Raw genomic sequence first — 18,132 nt, 5'->3', positions numbered from 1 at the left:
AATCAGTAATTGAATTTTTCTCTAATTATCGAAAACCCTTTGGACTTACTTCAATATCTGCAATGTCAGTCAGTTATCTGCTAGCTTAAGAAAAAGTTGACTTCACATGTAACTAAAATCAGGCAAAACCCCCAGGTAATTAAGTTAAATAATCTATAACAGTGTCTGAGTAGGTCATCCATAAAAGAATCAGAAATTTATACAAGGTAATTTATCTAATAACTTACTTTTCCTTCTTTGGTTTAGTGTTAATATCTCCTAAGACCATGATATCAGAGAAGTCTATCCGGAACTTGCTAAGCAAAGTAGCCATCCTAGAACAAAAGTGAACAGCACTGATATACATGAAGGCTGTATATAGAAATATTTTTACTCTAGTTAGGGCTGACTCCATATGATTTATAGGAAAGAATGATTTACAGGAAAAGTATGTCAGGTGGTGAGCAAAATCCATTGAATTAATTTATACTACTCATTCACAAAGTAGATGTCTAAATTCTCTAGAAACTTGTATTGTATTCTCTTACATTCTCTGAATTTTTCCTTAGTATCCAATGGACAGAGGAAGACAATAATTAAATTTGAATGGCACCTGGTTTTTTAAATTTTAATTTGTATTAGTAAGTACGTGGATTTCAATAAAAACTGGTAACAGTTATTTGTAACAACTAGAAAACAGGGAAGGCTTATGAGGAAGGTGATAATAAGTACTAGGTTTTAAAGAATGGAGTTATTTTAACACAGAAGGGAGGCTAGTGAAGAACTATTTGTAGTAGAGAGATGAGAGCAGGCAAAGAAGTAAAAGTCTGAAATCATATGTATGTTTGGGGTGGTGCAGAAATGCAAACTGAAGTAGAAGGCATATTTGGGGGAACAGGAGATAAAGACAGAAAGGAAACAAGACAGACTATAAAGGGCCCTGACTGCCACACAGGCTTTCTATGGTATGTAACAGAGAAGGTAAAATTCCTTGGGGCAGAGGCATCACATGACCGAAGCTTTTCTTTCCAAACGTGAAATTGGGAGCAATATGTACAATATATTATGAAATAATCAGAAATGAGACAGAGGGTACTTAGAGAAGCACTGAAACCAGAACTAGAACTGTGTGACAGGACAGACAGAAATGAGAATGGACAATGCCATCATGCATTTCTGTTGTCTAGAAGTCTGAAAAGTATAATACATATATGGATATGTAACTTTTGTGCACTTTTTACCCTGCTAATTTTTTTTTTCATAAAAGGCTGAGTAATGCTTCTATGCTACAAGTATTTAAAGATGTTCTAAAATGTCAACATATTAAAAATATTACATGTGAGTAAAACCAAGAATCTAAACTTGAACATTAAGACTAAATTAAAGAGAATGAAGTTTTATTTTAGACTCTTCAGCTTCACTACAGAACAGAGCAACATTACTGACATTTTCTGTACTGTCTAATTGTTACCCTATCAAACCGATATTGAAATAATGAAGTACTATTAGATAAAAGCTCATCAGTTTAAAACAGACTTACGCTCTTCGGTCATGGTCTATTCTATTTATTTTTCCACCAATGAATACTCTGATCTTACAATCTTTCCACTTTTTCTTGGTAGTCAGAAGATAAGGTATCAATAAAGTCAAACCTAAGTCATAAAAATATAACAGATCATTTACATTTAACATTGATTTCTCAATTAAAAACTTTTAATTCAAGTTAGCTGCTAAAAACTCCTTTACCACACTTCAATATACAACAAACATTTTCTTTCTGTCCTGCCTGTAATGATTCAGTCAAAAATCCACTTGGCAGACCTGAATAAGGAGGGAGGTCCAGTGAAGACAAGGCCCATGTCATGAAAGCAAAAAATGAGGTACTGGCCTTGTAGGGTAGGGAGATTTGTTATATCAGGACTGAGAAAAAGAATGTTCACTGAAGCTAATGGGAGTCATGTTTCAAAACATGAAAAGGGAGAAGCTGGAGCAAACCCTAAAGTGTTGGCAATGGAAGTGGTTTCAATCTACACATATACATACAAATAAGTGCTGTGTGTTTCCTACATCTGTCCACTGAGAGGGCATGGGAGCAGTGACACCCTAGTAGAAATGGGCATATCTAATGCTCTGACCTATGTTTCTAAATACTGTTCTTCACTGAAAGGAATCAAGGCTCTTTGGATAAAGGGTCATTCAAGTGCTGTTGCAGGTGAAGTACAAAATTGAGCCTGGAACATCCTATTTTATCATAAAATACAGAACAATCAGGACATAACAAATGGACACAGAAGTTAGCCTAAAGAGGATACTGCTGGTCAAATCTGGAACATCAAAATAAATTATAAAAATGAAAAATGCTAACCCATTGAATAAAATTGGAGACTGTTAGGTCCACACACACAGAAGTGAAGAGAAAGCTCTTCTTTACAGTTAAACACCAGATAAAACTAATAAGGAAGAAATGATGGGATTGGAAAAATCATCATTTGGAAACCACATACACACCACAACAATAACAGCAAAAATAAATTCGGGCGGAAATATCAATGGATGCTCAAGATGGTGGGAAAAATCACAGCAACAACAGAATATTTACATGGTCTCAAAGAAATTGCCCATGCCCCAAATACCTGTAATTATAAAAGGTGGCAATAATAGCTTTTTAGTATATAAACATAGTGAAAGCCACCTTACTCAAAGGTCAAAGCTACTTTCACCAGTGATGAGACAAATCAACATCATGAGCCACCTGATGAGATGCAGACAGAAGGCACAGCATCACTCTTGTGATATTTCTACCCAAAATACATAACTTGAAACTAATTATTATGAATCATTAAATAGCACTTCAAATCGAGTGACATTCTACAAAATGGTCTAATGTTTTTTTAAAATTTTTAAAGTCATGAAGCTCAAAGAAGGGCTGAGCAACTTTCAAACCAAAGGATACTGAAAAGAGATGACAACTAAGTGTGATGCCTGATTCTGGAACTAATCCTAATGCTTTGGGGGATGTTGGCCTAATGGGAATGGGTCAGTGAATAAAGAGTACATGCTATTTCCTAATACCACCCCCACAACTTCAAAAAATTTAAACTTGTTAAAAAAAAAAGTAGGTTATCAACCTTACCTCCATCATCAAAAAGCCACCAGACGTCAATAGTATTCTTTCCCTGTTTTTTCTGAAATTGTGTACTAGCTTCAAGAAGCTTTTGGTCAGCTACGTTTAAAGGCACAGCAGGGCCTTTGGACTCTGAAGGATTAAGCAGAAAAATAAGATATAAGAGAGGTAAATGTTAAAGTATATCTTGCTAAATTCCCATAGTTTCCTAACTTTTGTATATTCAGATGTTTATAATGTAGACAATTGTATACATGGCATTTTTCACAACACAATTAATTGCTTGTAATTTAAACAAACTTTTAAATGGTTATAGATAAATATATCTATACTCATCCAAACTACCTTGCCTAATTTCTAATATTTTGAAGCATTCTGAATGAAAGAGAGTCACAAAACCAGTAAATAAAATTATAACTGCTAGATTTTGACTTTTGAAAAGCTGTTTTAGGCTGACTGGGCAAAGTAAATTTATGCCTGTTCCATGGATATATTTCTTTGGTAATTTGGTTTCTCAATAATTTAAAGCTCAAAAATATTTAAATGTTTATATCTGTAATATAAAAGACAGAAGGAAGTGGGAGACATATCAATACAATCATGCAGTTATCACAGTAAAACCTCTCACTGTTTCACTGAAGAAGGAAAAACTCCCTCATCTTTACCTAACTCTTGTCCCCTCAATATGTGAAGCCCAATTCTAAAGCCATATAAGCACAACATCTTTCTGTGAACCACAAAAAGAATATGGGAACTCCCAGGAAGAGCACCCATTTGCTGCAGGTCTGAAGAACAATTTGTCAATGGAATTCTCATTTATATCGCTAGGAATTAAAAAGGAAGAAAAAAAATCAGCACTGACTGTGAGCAAGCAAATGACTATAATGAAATCCCTATGCCAGATTTTAAAAGCATAAATCCACAGAAAGAAATCTGGTCACTTCTGAAGAATGGCTTATCATTCACGTTTCATGCTGCCATGAGGTATGGAAACATGACGAAGGACTTTGCATGATGAAATAGCATGGCTACCAAACCACACTGCTCCATAACTCTCACCTCTATCTCCTTCTCATAAAATTCATGTACGTTGACATGACTGTATCTCCCAAACGCAGCAGGACTGTGAGAAATATTGTAATTTTTGAAATGAGAAATATATTAGTATCAAAATTAAGGACTTGGCTGGGTACAACTGATGGTAAAGACTGCAAGTGACACTGTAAATAAACCTATTTCAGTGTCTCTACTTATCATCTAAACCATGCAGTTTAAATTATAAAATTAAAATACTGACTTTCAGGACTTGAATATTCCTGAAATGCTACTGTGATTTAAAAGAATTTGTTTTTGATATATCACCTTTTGCTGGGACGATTTAATGCTTTATTTGGACCAGTCATTATTTTTCTAATCTGCATTTAATAAATAACTGTAACATCACCTCACCATGAAAATAAAAACCAAGGTAAAGAAAGAAAATAATAAAACTGGAGTTAAAGAATTAACAGTATGAGAAAAGAGATTAAAATAAAATGATGAAAAATGCCTGCCTTTTTTCAACAGTGGTTGAGTTGGAGTCTTGCCATCCTCTTCCTCATCTAGATTATGTTTAAGAAACACAAAATATAAGTTAATTGCCTTTTTATTAATAAAATAATGAAAATGTAACTAGAACACATTTATAAGCAAACACAGTATGAAGAAACAGTGTGAAAAATAATTAAGACTGAGGATATTTTCTAGACTGAGTGTTCAGGATTGAAAAAGCAAACATGTTAGATTCCTCCAACAAGGCTACTCAGTAACACCCACCCTGAAATTTTATTCCTGTAAAACTGGCAAAAACTTTAAACTGGCAAACTTGAAATCCGTTGTTATGGCTTATAGAGTAGAAACATGATATCAAAAAATTGATGTTGCAGTCAAATATGCCACGGCATCATTTGCAAATGGCTGCCAAGTAATTTTAGGAGCAGATATTTGGTTTCTGTAAAAATTAATTACCACTTGAAATATTAAGGAATTTGATCAAAGACAAGAGTCTTATGGTTTATATAAAATGCCAGGTTATACAGGAGTGATTTTTCAAATACATAAATTTGTATATACATATATGTGTGTGTGAGTATATGCATATATGTAGCATATACATTCATTTATATTTATATATCTATAAATATTTCCCAGGATTAATACTTTTCTTAGCCTATATTTTTTTTCTTAATATAAGCTATACTATTTGTTTAAGGCACATAAAACTCCCAATTTGGACAGGAAAGAGTACACTACAGTGACGGGCTCTTGAGTCAGACTCCCAGCATTTCAAGAGTACCTCTAAACCTTTTTCTAGTGGTGTCACCTTGAGCTAATTACTTAACGCCTCACTTTCCTCATTTGTTAAAAGGTTGAACAATACCTACCTCTTAAGGTTTTTATAGTGCAAGCATTAATGCACTGAGCCCAGTGCCTATCATAAAACATGTATTTAAAGGGTACTCTTTTTGTCCCTCTGCATACTGCAGGCCTCAGTAAGATAGACATACGAGATATAAAAACAGTAACAGAGTGTTTATAATTCTGCAGGCTTTTTCTATAAACTTTTCTACATTTTCTATGTAATTCTGAAAATAATCAGCTAAACAGAAAGCTAACAAAATAAAATGCATGCTATTTTTGAATGCTACTTTTTATGCATATTATGGAATAAGAAATTTCAATTATTACATCTGATTTTATAGTATTAAATAAACTGTTCTTATAAAGCAGACGTTTGATATTATCTACCTTTAATAGTAATAAAAAACATAACTATGGACATTCTGTATTCATTTCAAAGAGCTCAGAAATGTGAAGAAAATATGACACTTAAAAGTGATTTAAACTAATTTTAAGGGCATTTACATTTTTAAAAGAAAAAGATGAGTAGAAATGTACTGACCTAGTTCCCTACTCTATAAAAATAATGCCTTCATAAGATTGTGACACACATAAGCTAATGTAAGGGTAACATCTACTACAGTGTGAGAGGAGCAGTAATGACTGATAAACATTACTTCTCCTGTCATAGCTTTACCTATTAATTCCTAACAGATGCCTGTAAAGAAAAGATCTGTTTTGAGGCAAGAGAAAAGGGGAACAACAACAAAAAAATAAGAGTAAATGAAAGAATGTATACCATAAACTAAAAGTAAATGCAGGGACGTTTAAGTGTTAGCAGAATCAGTTTATAGAATTTTGAGGTGAAATAGAAAAAAAAAAGAAAAAAGCCAGCAAAGAACTGATATGGAAAATGGGTCGCAACTGAACTTTCAACTATCACTACTCTAAGCAAACAAATAAGGAGGAAAGAAAAAGCAGCATTAATGCTTCTAAATGATCTAGAAAAGATTTCAGAGTTAGGTTATCAAATTTCCATGATAATCAATTTCAGAAAAAGAATGGTAATTATTTTATATGAATCAAAAGTATGACATGGTTTGATGATTTACAGTGCAGATTCTTCTCGTCGCATGTCAGCTGGGAGTAGGACAGACGGAGATACTAGACTGAACAGAGGTAGGAGAGTGAGGGTGGGAGAGTAAGATTTGGAAGTCATTCCTTTTTCCTTCTCATAGACATGACAGGGATTTATGGATGAAATTATTCTGAAGTCTCAGGAGACTTGGAAGGTTTTTTGGTGGCTTAAATCCTGGCTTAGCCACCAGGGGTATTTATGTCTATAGTTATGACTCAAAGAGTTCAGCAACTAAACATAAATAGCTCATTTCTTGGGAGGAGATTAAATTGATTTTTTCTTACACTGTTTTACCTGAACAATACTAGGTACAGTAGATATATAAATATTCTGGGTATTTCAGTACATAAAACCTCTGGTATTAAAATATCTTGATTAACCAAAAAAATCAGATAAACTAATCTTATAAACCTCATTCCTTTCAGTGTTATCATATGCTATATACACATTACTCCAAAACTACCAAGTTTCTTTGCAAACTCAGCTTTAACCTATGTTTCTAATTGAAATTAAGTATAAAGAAAAACATACAAGAGCATATTAGTATTTAATTTAACTAGCACGGTTTCTATTCTATGAGCTATTCAATACCTTAAAAATAATTGATTATTTGGAGCCATTTTTGAAAGGCATAACTTTGACCTGAGCAAGTAGAAATGAACAGTACATATTTGAAAACTAGTTACTTTGTGAGACATGCCATATAATAAAAACCATTTCTTCTAAAACCATTAATAAAATTTCTTGTTTAATAAAAATTACCTTTATGTGTAATGGATTTCTCACTGGATGGTTTAGAAGTATCTAAATCTGATTTTTTACTATACTCCACACTTAGTACCACATCCTTTACACCAGGAGATTTCTCTTGTGATGACAGTAATTCTTCTGTAGACATAAAAGTATTCAAAATATTTTCTAAATCTTTCAATCAAAGAGGGCATCATGGTGTAACATCAATTTAATGACAATTTTAAGCACAGTTTATTATGAGATAATGGTGAGTTCATAATAAATTATTTCTTATATAAAGGAATGTGATAATCCATTTTGAAATGACCATTCAACTAAATTATATTCGGCCACAACTGTCAGACATTTTAATTAGGTGATGAGGGAGAAATCAGTAATGACTGAGTTTTACAGAACATAATATGGTAGACGAAAGAATGATGTATAAAATGTGAATCAACTCTAATTTCAAAGTCATTTACACTTGTAAAAAAATGTAGAATGTGACAAATGTTGATATACATATAGGATGATAGACAACAGTGAAAAAGTATACCCATGACTGTTGAACTAAATAAGGCATAGAGTGTTTTCCTTAGCTCATGGTAAATGTGTTACCTCTTTCTTTTTAAAGTACTTTCTTCATTTTCTGCTTTTTAGGAAAGGTTTAGCAAACATTTAGCTTCCACGATGAAAATATTTATCATAAAGACAAACAGGGTATGAAATTGATCCTCTATCCATAGTCCTTGTCACTGATATGCATGCATTAAGAGCAATAAACATAGGAAGTTCATAAGCCTAGGTGCCAGCACTGTGCGAAGACGGTGTCAGTCAGCATCTCCTATTTAATCTTCACAATAATCCTCTGAATAAAGATGAGAAAACTGAGGCTCAGAAGGCAGCACATTTGGCCTGGCTACAAAACTACTAAGAGAAAAGGCTGGAAATTATTAAAGCATATCTGACTCCACAGCCTGTGCTCTTAAGCCATGTGCTAAAGCAAATTCCTGTTTCCAGATCTTAGTGATGAATAACAAGGGTTTCAAAACAATCCTCATAATGATTATTAACACTTGAATATATAATTTATTAGCCAAACTGATATTTTTGAGAGTGAAAGGGAACACTAGTAATAACTATGCAGAGTTAACAGGTATCCTAAACCAAAATTACTGTGAGAGCAAGAGGGAACGAAAATAGTATTTTGCAAGGCCTACTCCAGAGTAAGAAAATGCATTTTCAGCAGGCCATACTTTTGTGTTACATGGATAAAGACCTCAAAGCATTCCTTTCAGAACTGCACAATACCCTTAAAATGGTGGGGAGAGTGGGAGGATTAAAACAGTTTAAATACATAAACAGATGACAAAAGTTCATTACATGGCTCTCAGCTATTTAGGCTTAGCTAATTTTGATGACCTCATCAACTAATTGATAAGGGTAAATATTAGGTATGCAAATTTTCTTAAGCTTACAGTATTTTTTAAACTACCCAGGAAAGCATTAGAGGGTATGGAATTTACCCTAGTTTTTATAAAGTTGGTAAAAATGCTGAGTATACTTTAACAGGTTTTAAGTTTAATGAAAAAAATTTTTAATGCTTGAAAAATTATACAGCTTGAGAGGAGATTAGGATGTCAGGGGTTAAAGACTAGGGAAAGAGTATGATAGAAGGTATAAAGCAGCTGTACAAGAGAGATCTTTCTGGTGATGGAACAGCTCTGTATCTTATATGAAACAAATGTGACAAGTGAGTGAAACCAGAACTACACGTGCTCGTGTGCACACACATGTATGTAAAAATGGTGAAATCTGAGTAAGGTATGCAAATTGTCCCAAAGTCAATATCCCAGTTTTGATGTTGAACTGAAGATAAAATGGAATATATAAGATGTTACCATTAGAGGAAAGTGGATGAAGTATACACACATTTTTGTGAATCTATAATTATTTCAAAATGAGAAAGTTTAAAAAATATTTATAGGGTCTTCTCTGAAGAAAGAGTCTTTCATTAATAATATGCCTCTATGTACAAAGTACACTTTTCATAAACATGAAAATGTCTAAAATGTTTTCCTCTGATTATTTTATTTATCATGTATTTTTATAAATCTGGCCAAACTACAATCATAGCTAACATTTGTTTCTCTTAAACTTACAATTTGAATTGTATTATATATTAATAATTACTAGCTTTTATCCAGATTGGTGCAATGAGAAAATACAAACTCCGATGGTGCCAAACAGATCTTTAAATGACATACAATAAGTATATGACACGGATTAGATGGTAAATATTAAAAGTATTGAAGGACATTTTTCTAACAAAGTAATTTATATTCTTAAGATATACTTAAGAATATATTAAGGTATACATATATCTTATCTCAAACAAGATTTACCTTGTCCTTGAAGATGAGATATATCCAGACCTTCTTGTAGGCGGATAACTACTACTCCATATTGTATATCAAAAGCATCACTGTAACATGAAAAAAATAGCGATTTTTTAAACCACAAAAAATTTCAGTCTCCTCTATAAAATGAAGGCAATAGTTGACAATCTCTAAAATTACTTTCAGGTTTAAATATCTGATTTTTTCAAATATGCTTTGAAAATTATGGTGATATCATACGTTACTTTCAAAACCTATACCATTTCCCATCCCCTTTTTCTGTAATACCTCTAAAATCTACTTAAGTATAGTTCTTTATAGTATTGACATTTTACCTACAGTGGTGGTTTAAAGCAGTAACTATAGTTTTATCTATCAGAAAGAAACTAAAATTATGGGGGAAAAAAAAACCTTTCAGTAATCCCATCATATATAATTTAGGCTTATACATTTAAAGCCAAGAGAAATATGTGAAGGCAAAGAAGACAGGTTCTGAGAATGAGACCAGGTTGTATAGTATGAAGGGATCCCTTATCACTTATGAAAGGAGAAGGGTATTTTTCAAGTAATTTAAAAATTTTTACAAAACTGGTTAAAAAGTTAAATCTTGGTCCTAAGATTATATATTCATTTGCACAAATGTATTGATATGCCCTTTTAATTTTTTTAAAAACAAAAACAGGAGCATCTTATATATAGGTAAAATACATTAAAACCTCGAAGACAACTCTAAAACCAGACTTAAATTCTGAAAACTTTGTTAACATCATAAATCATGCAGACCTAAGCTGTTAAAGCCAACTTTAATAATTGCAAAATTGTTTCCAATTGCAATTAACAGTTTCCAATTGCAAAACTTATTGTTCCCTGGAGTGAAAGTAAAAGTCACTCAGTCGTGTCCGACTCTTTACAATTCTTTGCATGGAGTGGGTAGCCTTTGCGTGGAGTGGGTAGCCTTTCCCTTCTCCAGGGGATCTTCCCAACCCAGTGATCGAACCTAGGTCTCCCACATTGCGGGCGGATTTTTTTACCAGCAAGCTACAAGGGAAGCCCAAGAATATTGGAGTGGGTAGCCTATCCATTCTCCAGGGCATCTTCCCAACCCAGGAATCAAACCGGGGTCTCCTGCATTGCAGGTAGATTCTTTACCAACTGAACTATGAGGGAAGCCCAATGGCAGCAGGCTTTTCTCTAGTTATTATCTTTAATTACACAAGTAATCAATGTTTATAATATGCATATAAAAATGATATGGTAACCTATAGCTAGACATAACAAAAAGGAAACTAATAAATGATCAAATTTTTGTTCTTATTGATAAATATGCCATTGTAAAAGGTCTCTTGTCATTGTTTTAAATCACAGGGAGACAATTTCAACCTCATTTCTCCTTGGTTGAATTTTAAACAAGGTCAAAAGAGATTCACTGGAGAAAAAATGAATAGACATTCTCAGCTCTACTGTCAAAGATCTAATTAATTATTAGAAAAGAAATAACTACAAGTATTTTTTAAAATAGTTAATAAAGTAATTGAGCCAAAATCAATGTCCTTTAAAAAAATTCAGGGAATATAGCTCTAAGTTTACTTCAGATTAAAACAGCTAAATGTTTTTGCTATAACATGTAGAAATTCCTATAATCTATATAATTTTTTTAAGCTATAGAAATTGATTTGCAGTTTCAAACCCTCCATACTGTTAATACATACATAGTAAATAAAGTATACCTTAACTGTTCCAGGCATTTCAAATCACAGCCAAAACATAAGTGTCACAAGATAAAAGAGTAAGCAGTATCACTGCTTTCAAACAGCCATCAACTCCTATAGTTTCAGAAACCAGAGAGCAATATTTGACCTATTTTTAAACTGCTGCCTGACACACAATACTGGACTTTCAGAGCAAACATTCACTTCAGTTCCTGCAAGATCAGTGTCAGATAAGACTCCCTTCTTTCAGTGCTCCCATTATTACAAACACAGCAAAAAACGAATGATTATTTGCAAAAATGTCCCTTTTTCTGTCTTCTAGGATAACTACTCCACCTCACTGGTCTTACATCTTCAAAGGAAAAAAGCATACTCCCTGGCTCAAGGCCCCCTTGATGGATTCTTTCTTTCATACTGTCCTTCTTTCCCTGATCCACATGTATACAAAGTACAGACCACAGAATAAGAAAGGGAGAATGAAATGCTGTTTATAAACAAGTAACAAACCCAAAGAGCAGTCACAACCTCTGACAAACCCAGCAGAGCTTGAATTTTACTAAAACCACTTAACAATTCCTTGGGAAATCTTATCTATGGCATGTTTTACTAATCAATACAAGGAGATTTATAGAAATAAAGTATAAGATCTGGGTACTTCCACAAAAATGTTTCAAGGCAGCTACAAAAACAAAAATATTACATGTGACACAGGCAAATAATTATATGGTTCTATCAATAGACACAATAGGGGCTCTGGGAAGGGAAACAGCTCCAGTTAGTTAAGGATAAACAGACAAAAATTCACAGAGAAATAGGGTGTGAATCTGGTCTTAAGAGTTATTTTGCTAGATATAAATTTTTCTTTAAAATGAAATTTTTTATGAAGAAATTATAAAGAGTGAACTGTTCTATTTCATCAGTAGCTATGACAAGAAGAAGCTACTCTTCAATCAACTATGATGTAGGGAGAGGGAATCCTTGTGCTCATGTGGACTAAACAAAGAGATTTGCTAAATAAATACCAGGAATACTATTATAGAAAGAGAAAGTACTTTTCAAGCTTAAAAACAAAATCTGACAAAAAGAAATTTTCTTTTATTAAAAAGTTCCATTCCAAAACATATTTATATTAAATATATATGCAAAAATTAATAACAATGGATACAGTAATATCAGAAAAACAAAGTAACAAAAGCATAAGAACTCATTAGACAACCTGTAAATTGATGTAAATCAAAACTAAGCTATCTTATAAACTTCATTGGCAATACCACTGAAAAGTGAACAGTTAACTCAAAGGTGCAGAAAAGCAAACATATTAAGTGCATTTAAAAAAGGAAATGCAAATAATTTCCAAGTGATTATTTTCATTCTTATCCTTTTACTAGAAAAGACTATTTAAGAACAGACTTCAAAAACCAGTGCAAGCTTTCAAAATTGGTACTTTCTCAATCAACTAAATTACTGAATTAAAAGGATACTCACTGAAATAAGTTTATATACATATCTACATCCCTCATATCTGCTTGCAACCAGTCTTTCTTAAATCCAAGGACGAGTGTGTTTGGTTTCATACGCCCAAGACCAGCAGCCTAAAACACAGAAAAAATACAACTTTAAAGATACACTATTCACAAAATGGTTTTTAAATGACAATATCCTAATGGACAGACTCCAAACATTTCAAAATTGTGTACTCTTATCAGTAAAAATTCTTGAGCAATACATGCATACTTATAATAAGTTACATATACTATATAAATCATATTACTTATGATTAAACATAAAAATAGAAGATAAAACTAAACAGCTGAAAGGTTCTAAATTTTCGTACTTTCATGACTTATTAAAATTTTTTATTGTAGTAAGAGAAAGATGATGGAATATACTTAACCCTTCATAAAAATCATAACAATACAGTGATACTCTCAATTATATATATATTTTGATAACAGCCATTAAAACCTGATCAGAAGTCCAAACTGAATGCATTGCTGGCCACAGTTTAAAATTCCATCAACTGTTCTCACAACTTTGTGCAGAGTTGCAATTCAATGTGCTTAACAAATATGCCCCCAAATCCAATTAATTTCTTTTATAATATTTAAAAAAAAACACTGAAAATCCTATTCCCAAGGCTGGATACATATAAAAGATAAAATAGTTTGCCATTTTAGCCATTTTAAAATGCACAATTCAATGGCATTAATCACATTCACAGTGTTGTACAGCCAACGCCACCATCTATTTCCAAAAAACTTTCCTATCACCCTAAACAGAAATTCTCTAAACACTAATTCTTTCCTCCCTCCGGGCCCTGGCTTATTTCATTTAGTGTACTGTCTTCTAGGTTCATCCACGTTACAGCATCTATTAGAACTACTCTCCTTTTTATGGCTGAATAATAGTCCATTCTATGTATTTATAATATTTTGTTTATCCATTCATCTTTTGATACATAATTAGGTTGTTTCTACCTTTTGGCTACTGTAATGCTGAAACAAACACTGGCCTAAAAACATCTCTTTGACTCCTGGCTTTTAATTTCTTTGGGTATATGACTAGGAGTAATAAATTGTTGGATATACAGTAATTCCTTGTTTAACCTTTTGAGTAACCAAACTTTCCCACAGCAGCTGCATCATTTCACATTCTCACCAGCAATGCAAACGCTTCAGTTTCTCTACATCCTCAGCAACACTTGTTATTTCTTGTTTACCTAATTACATACAAGTTAGTAGTATAAAATGGTATCGCACACTATAGCTTTGATTTTGCATTGCCCAAATGAAGAACTAAAGAGCCTCTTGATGAGAGTGAAAAAGTTGGCTTAAAGCTCAACATTCAGAAAACTAAGATTATGGCATCCAGTCCCATCACTTCATGGCAAATAGACAGGGAAACAATGGAAATAGTGGCAGACTTTATTTTCTTGGGCTCCAAAATCACTGCAGATGATGACTGCAGCCATGAAATTAAAAGACGCTTACTCCTTGGAAGAAAAGTTATGACCAATCTAGACAGCATATTAAAAAGCAGAGACATTACTCTGCTAACAAAGGTCTGTCTAGTGAAGGCTGTGGTTTTTCCAGTGGTCATGTATGGACATGAGAGTTGAGTGCCGAAGACCTGATGCTTTGAACTGTGGTGTTGGAGAAGACTCTTGAGAGTCCCTTGGACTGCAAGGAGGTCCAGTCCTGAGTGTTCACTGGAAGGACTGATGTCAAAGCCGAAACTTCAATACTTTGGCCACCTGATGCGAAGAACTGACTTATTTGAAAAGACCCTGATGCTGGGAAAGATTGAGGGCAGGAGGAGAAGGGGACAACAGAGGATGAGATGGTCAGATGGCATCACCGACTCAACAAACATGAGTTTGGGTAAACTCTAGGAGTTGGTGATGGACTGGGAGCCCTGGTGTGCTGCAGTCCATGGGGTCGCAAAGAGTTGGACACGACTGAGTGACTGAACTGAATGACTAATGATACTAAGCATTTTTTAATGTGCTCATTAGTTATCTTTATATCTTCTTTGGAGAAATGTTTATTCAAGTTCTTTGCCCCTTTTTAAATAGACTTGTCTTTTTGTTTCTTTGGAATTTTATATACATTTTGGATATTAGGACTTATCACATATATGATGTGAAAAGGTTTTCTTCCATCCTGTAGGTTGTCTTTCTACTTTCTTGATAATATCCTTGATGTACAAAAGTTTTTAGCTGTGATGAGGTCAAACTTGTCTACTCTTTGGTTTTGCTGCTTGTGTGTTTGGTGCCATATCTAAGAATATGTTGTCAAATTCAAGATCATGAAGATTTACCTCTATGTTTTCCTCAGAGAGCTTTATGGTTTTACCCTTATCTGTGGATCTTAGATCCATTTTGAATTAAGTTTTTATGTGCTGTGAGGTCACACTTAAGTTTTTATAGGTGATATACCTAAATCATTTTTGGTTAAAGATGAATTCAGGTACTTTTCAAGAGCTGACCATATGCCACTGTCCTAAAGACTGGATAACTTGGGAACAAAAGCAATAAGCCTACCCATGTAAAGTTCACAGTCATTTCCAAAATGTTCTATCCCTGCACAAATTTCAAAAAAAATTTTTTTAAACTCAGAATTATAAACAACCATTTACCTTTAGGAAACAGATAAAATTACTTATTTTTGTTTTGTAAAACTAAGTGTTAGGTAGCAAGGTGGCTACTAACTACAGAGCATAATTTTGTTTCACTTTTCTGGTAAGCAAAAACCAAGAAATATCTTCAAGTTTTACAGTTGTTTTTCTTTTAAAGAACTAAGCTACAAGATGACTGGTAACTTCTTGATAATACAAAATACTGTCAGAGTTATTCCTTTTCTCATCACAAACTTTTGCACAATCTTATTATAATTAAAAGGTTTTATCTGTATAACATTAAACATCCTGAGGTATTCTGTGCACTTCTGCTTTCAACTTCATTATCATAATAACTTTCTCTTGAATGACTGAGTAAAGAAATTTCACATCAGTCATCCTAAATCCTTTATAAATTATAATCAAAGTAGCTATTTAATTACAAGTAATATTTTATGCTTCTATAAAACATCCTGTATTTTAAAGAAATAACATTACTGAAAATATGTCTTCTCTAGAACATATTTCTTTTGGCTCAGAGAAAATAAGTTCTTTGTGAACTTCCATAATTGAAACTGATTTAGCAAAGTGCAATCATCTGAAGCTTATTCCAAATATCTTTAGTTTCAATCAAGACATTCTCCCTCTGTCATTTGTTTGAATTGTTAGCAATTTTTGCCTATCTTCCACCAGAATTTGCTAAGAAATGCATTTAGTTTTTTATAATATTTTTCTTTGTATCATTGTAACTTTTTATTTATTTATTTTTTGGTAACTGTTTTTAGTGTGGCAGAAAGAATAGCTATTTCCTCAATAGTATGTCTTTGGCTATTAAGTGAAAACATTTCCAAATATCATGGTTATCCAGTTAAATACTGCCATGAGATTTGTATTAAGAATCACTGATAAAAATTATAGTTTTGGCTTCATGTTTTAGATGGTTTGTTTTTTAAAGGTTGAGTTAATAGTGATGGTTTTAAATTATGATTTAATTAATTTAATATTATGGCATTTTATATATATGGAAAGGAGCTACAGGACATGGGTATAATTTAGTTTTAAATATTCTTATTGGCATTATTAAGTTATTTTGACCTACTTATTTTAGGAATTTTTTTTAAAAATTGCTTCTTACCTCAAAATGTAGCTGATGAAGAAGAGAAAAGGTTTCTGAAACACTCAGTATATATTATAGGATAATTCTAGGCTAGTTTTGCCCAGGAAAAAAGGTAATTATAGCTACACTAAGACTGGATGAGATCCATGTGGTTTAAAGATCATCATGATGTAATATGAATTTTCAGTAAAAACAAGAATTTTCTACTAATTTAAAATGACTGTTTAAAATTCAGTTCACAATCAACTGTCTCCTGCCTTTAAAAAAAAGTGAGGGAGGAATAAAGAAGTTAGCAGTGTTAAAGTCTTACTGCCAAAGGGCCCCGTAAGCAAGCTATTGGCAAGACTACCTCTTAAAATGATCCAGAGGATGTTGGCAATTTGATCTCTGGGTCCTCTGCCTTTTCTAAAACCAGCTTGAACATCTGGAAGTTCACGGTTCACGTATTGCTGAAGCCTGGCTTGGAGAATTTTGAGCATTACTTTACTAGCATGTGAGATGAGTGCCATTGTGCACTAGTTTGAGCATTCTTTGGCGTTGCCTTTCTTTGGGATTGGAATGAAAACTGAACTTTTCCAGTCCTGTGGCCCCTGCTGAGTTTTCCAAATTCGCTGGCATATTGAGTGCAGCACTTTCACAGCATCATCTTTTAGGATTTAAAACAGCTCAACTGGAATTCCATCACCTCCACTAGCTTTGTTCGTAGTGATGCTTTCTAAGGCCCACTTGACTTCACATTCCAGGATGTCTGGCTCTATGTGAGTGATCACATCATCGTGATTATCTGGGTCATGAAACTCTTTTTTGTACAGTTCTTCTGTGTATTCTTGCCACCTCTTCTTAGTATCTTCTGCTTCTGTTAGGTCCATACCATTTCTTTCCTTTATCAAGCGCATCTTTGCATGAAATGTTCCCTTGGTATCTCTAATTTTCTTGAAGAGATCTCTAGTCTTCCCCATTCTGTTGTTTTCCTCTATTTCTTTGCATTGATTGCTGAGGAAGGCTTTCTTATCTCTTCTTGCTATTAGTTGGAACTCTGCATTCAGATGCTTATCTTTCCTTTTCTCCATTGCTTTTTGCTTCTCTTCTTTTCACAGCTATTTGTAAGGCCTCCCCAAACAGCCATTTTGCTTTTTTGCATTTCTTTTCATGGAAAAAGCAAGAGAGTTCCCGAAAAACATATATTTCTGCTTTATTGACGATGACAAAGCTTTTGACTGTGTGGATCACAATACACTGTGGAAAATTCTGAAAGAGATGGCAATACCAGACCACCTGACCTGCCTCTTGAGAAACCTATATGCAGTTAGAACTGGACACGGAACAACAGACTGGTTCCAAATAGGAAAAGGAATACGTCAAGGCTGTTTATTGTCACCCTGCTTATTTAACTTATATGCAGAGTACATCAGGAGAAACGCTGGACTGGAAGAAGCACA

The 18,132-nt window shown here is 33.3% G+C and overlaps 1 protein-coding gene across 2 annotated transcripts in view; it reads right to left on the bottom strand.

Moving 5' to 3' along the window:
- SLC12A2 (solute carrier family 12 member 2) overlaps positions 1-18,132 on the bottom strand; it is a 95,785-nt gene that overhangs the window by 6,915 nt on the left and 70,738 nt on the right. The window contains exons 18-24 of one of the 2 annotated variants that reach the window (XM_013965349.2): positions 12,946-13,052; positions 9,758-9,837; positions 7,383-7,508; positions 4,657-4,704; positions 3,113-3,235; positions 1,520-1,631; positions 228-314 (exon numbers count right to left, since the gene is read on the bottom strand). In XM_013965349.2, the coding sequence (XP_013820803.1) occupies positions 228-314; positions 1,520-1,631; positions 3,113-3,235; positions 4,657-4,704; positions 7,383-7,508; positions 9,758-9,837; positions 12,946-13,052 (683 nt within the window). The remainder of the gene's footprint in view (positions 1-227; positions 315-1,519; positions 1,632-3,112; positions 3,236-4,656; positions 4,705-7,382; positions 7,509-9,757; positions 9,838-12,945; positions 13,053-18,132) is intronic. The other variant, XM_018050705.1, reaches the window with a different exon arrangement.

Source organism: Capra hircus, chromosome 7, assembly GCF_001704415.2.
Source record: "Capra hircus breed San Clemente chromosome 7, ASM170441v1, whole genome shotgun sequence".
Taxonomy (NCBI): domain Eukaryota; kingdom Metazoa; phylum Chordata; class Mammalia; order Artiodactyla; family Bovidae; genus Capra; species Capra hircus.
The sequence above is the reverse complement of the archived record's forward strand: the minus strand, read 5'-3'. Positions and strand labels throughout refer to the sequence as shown.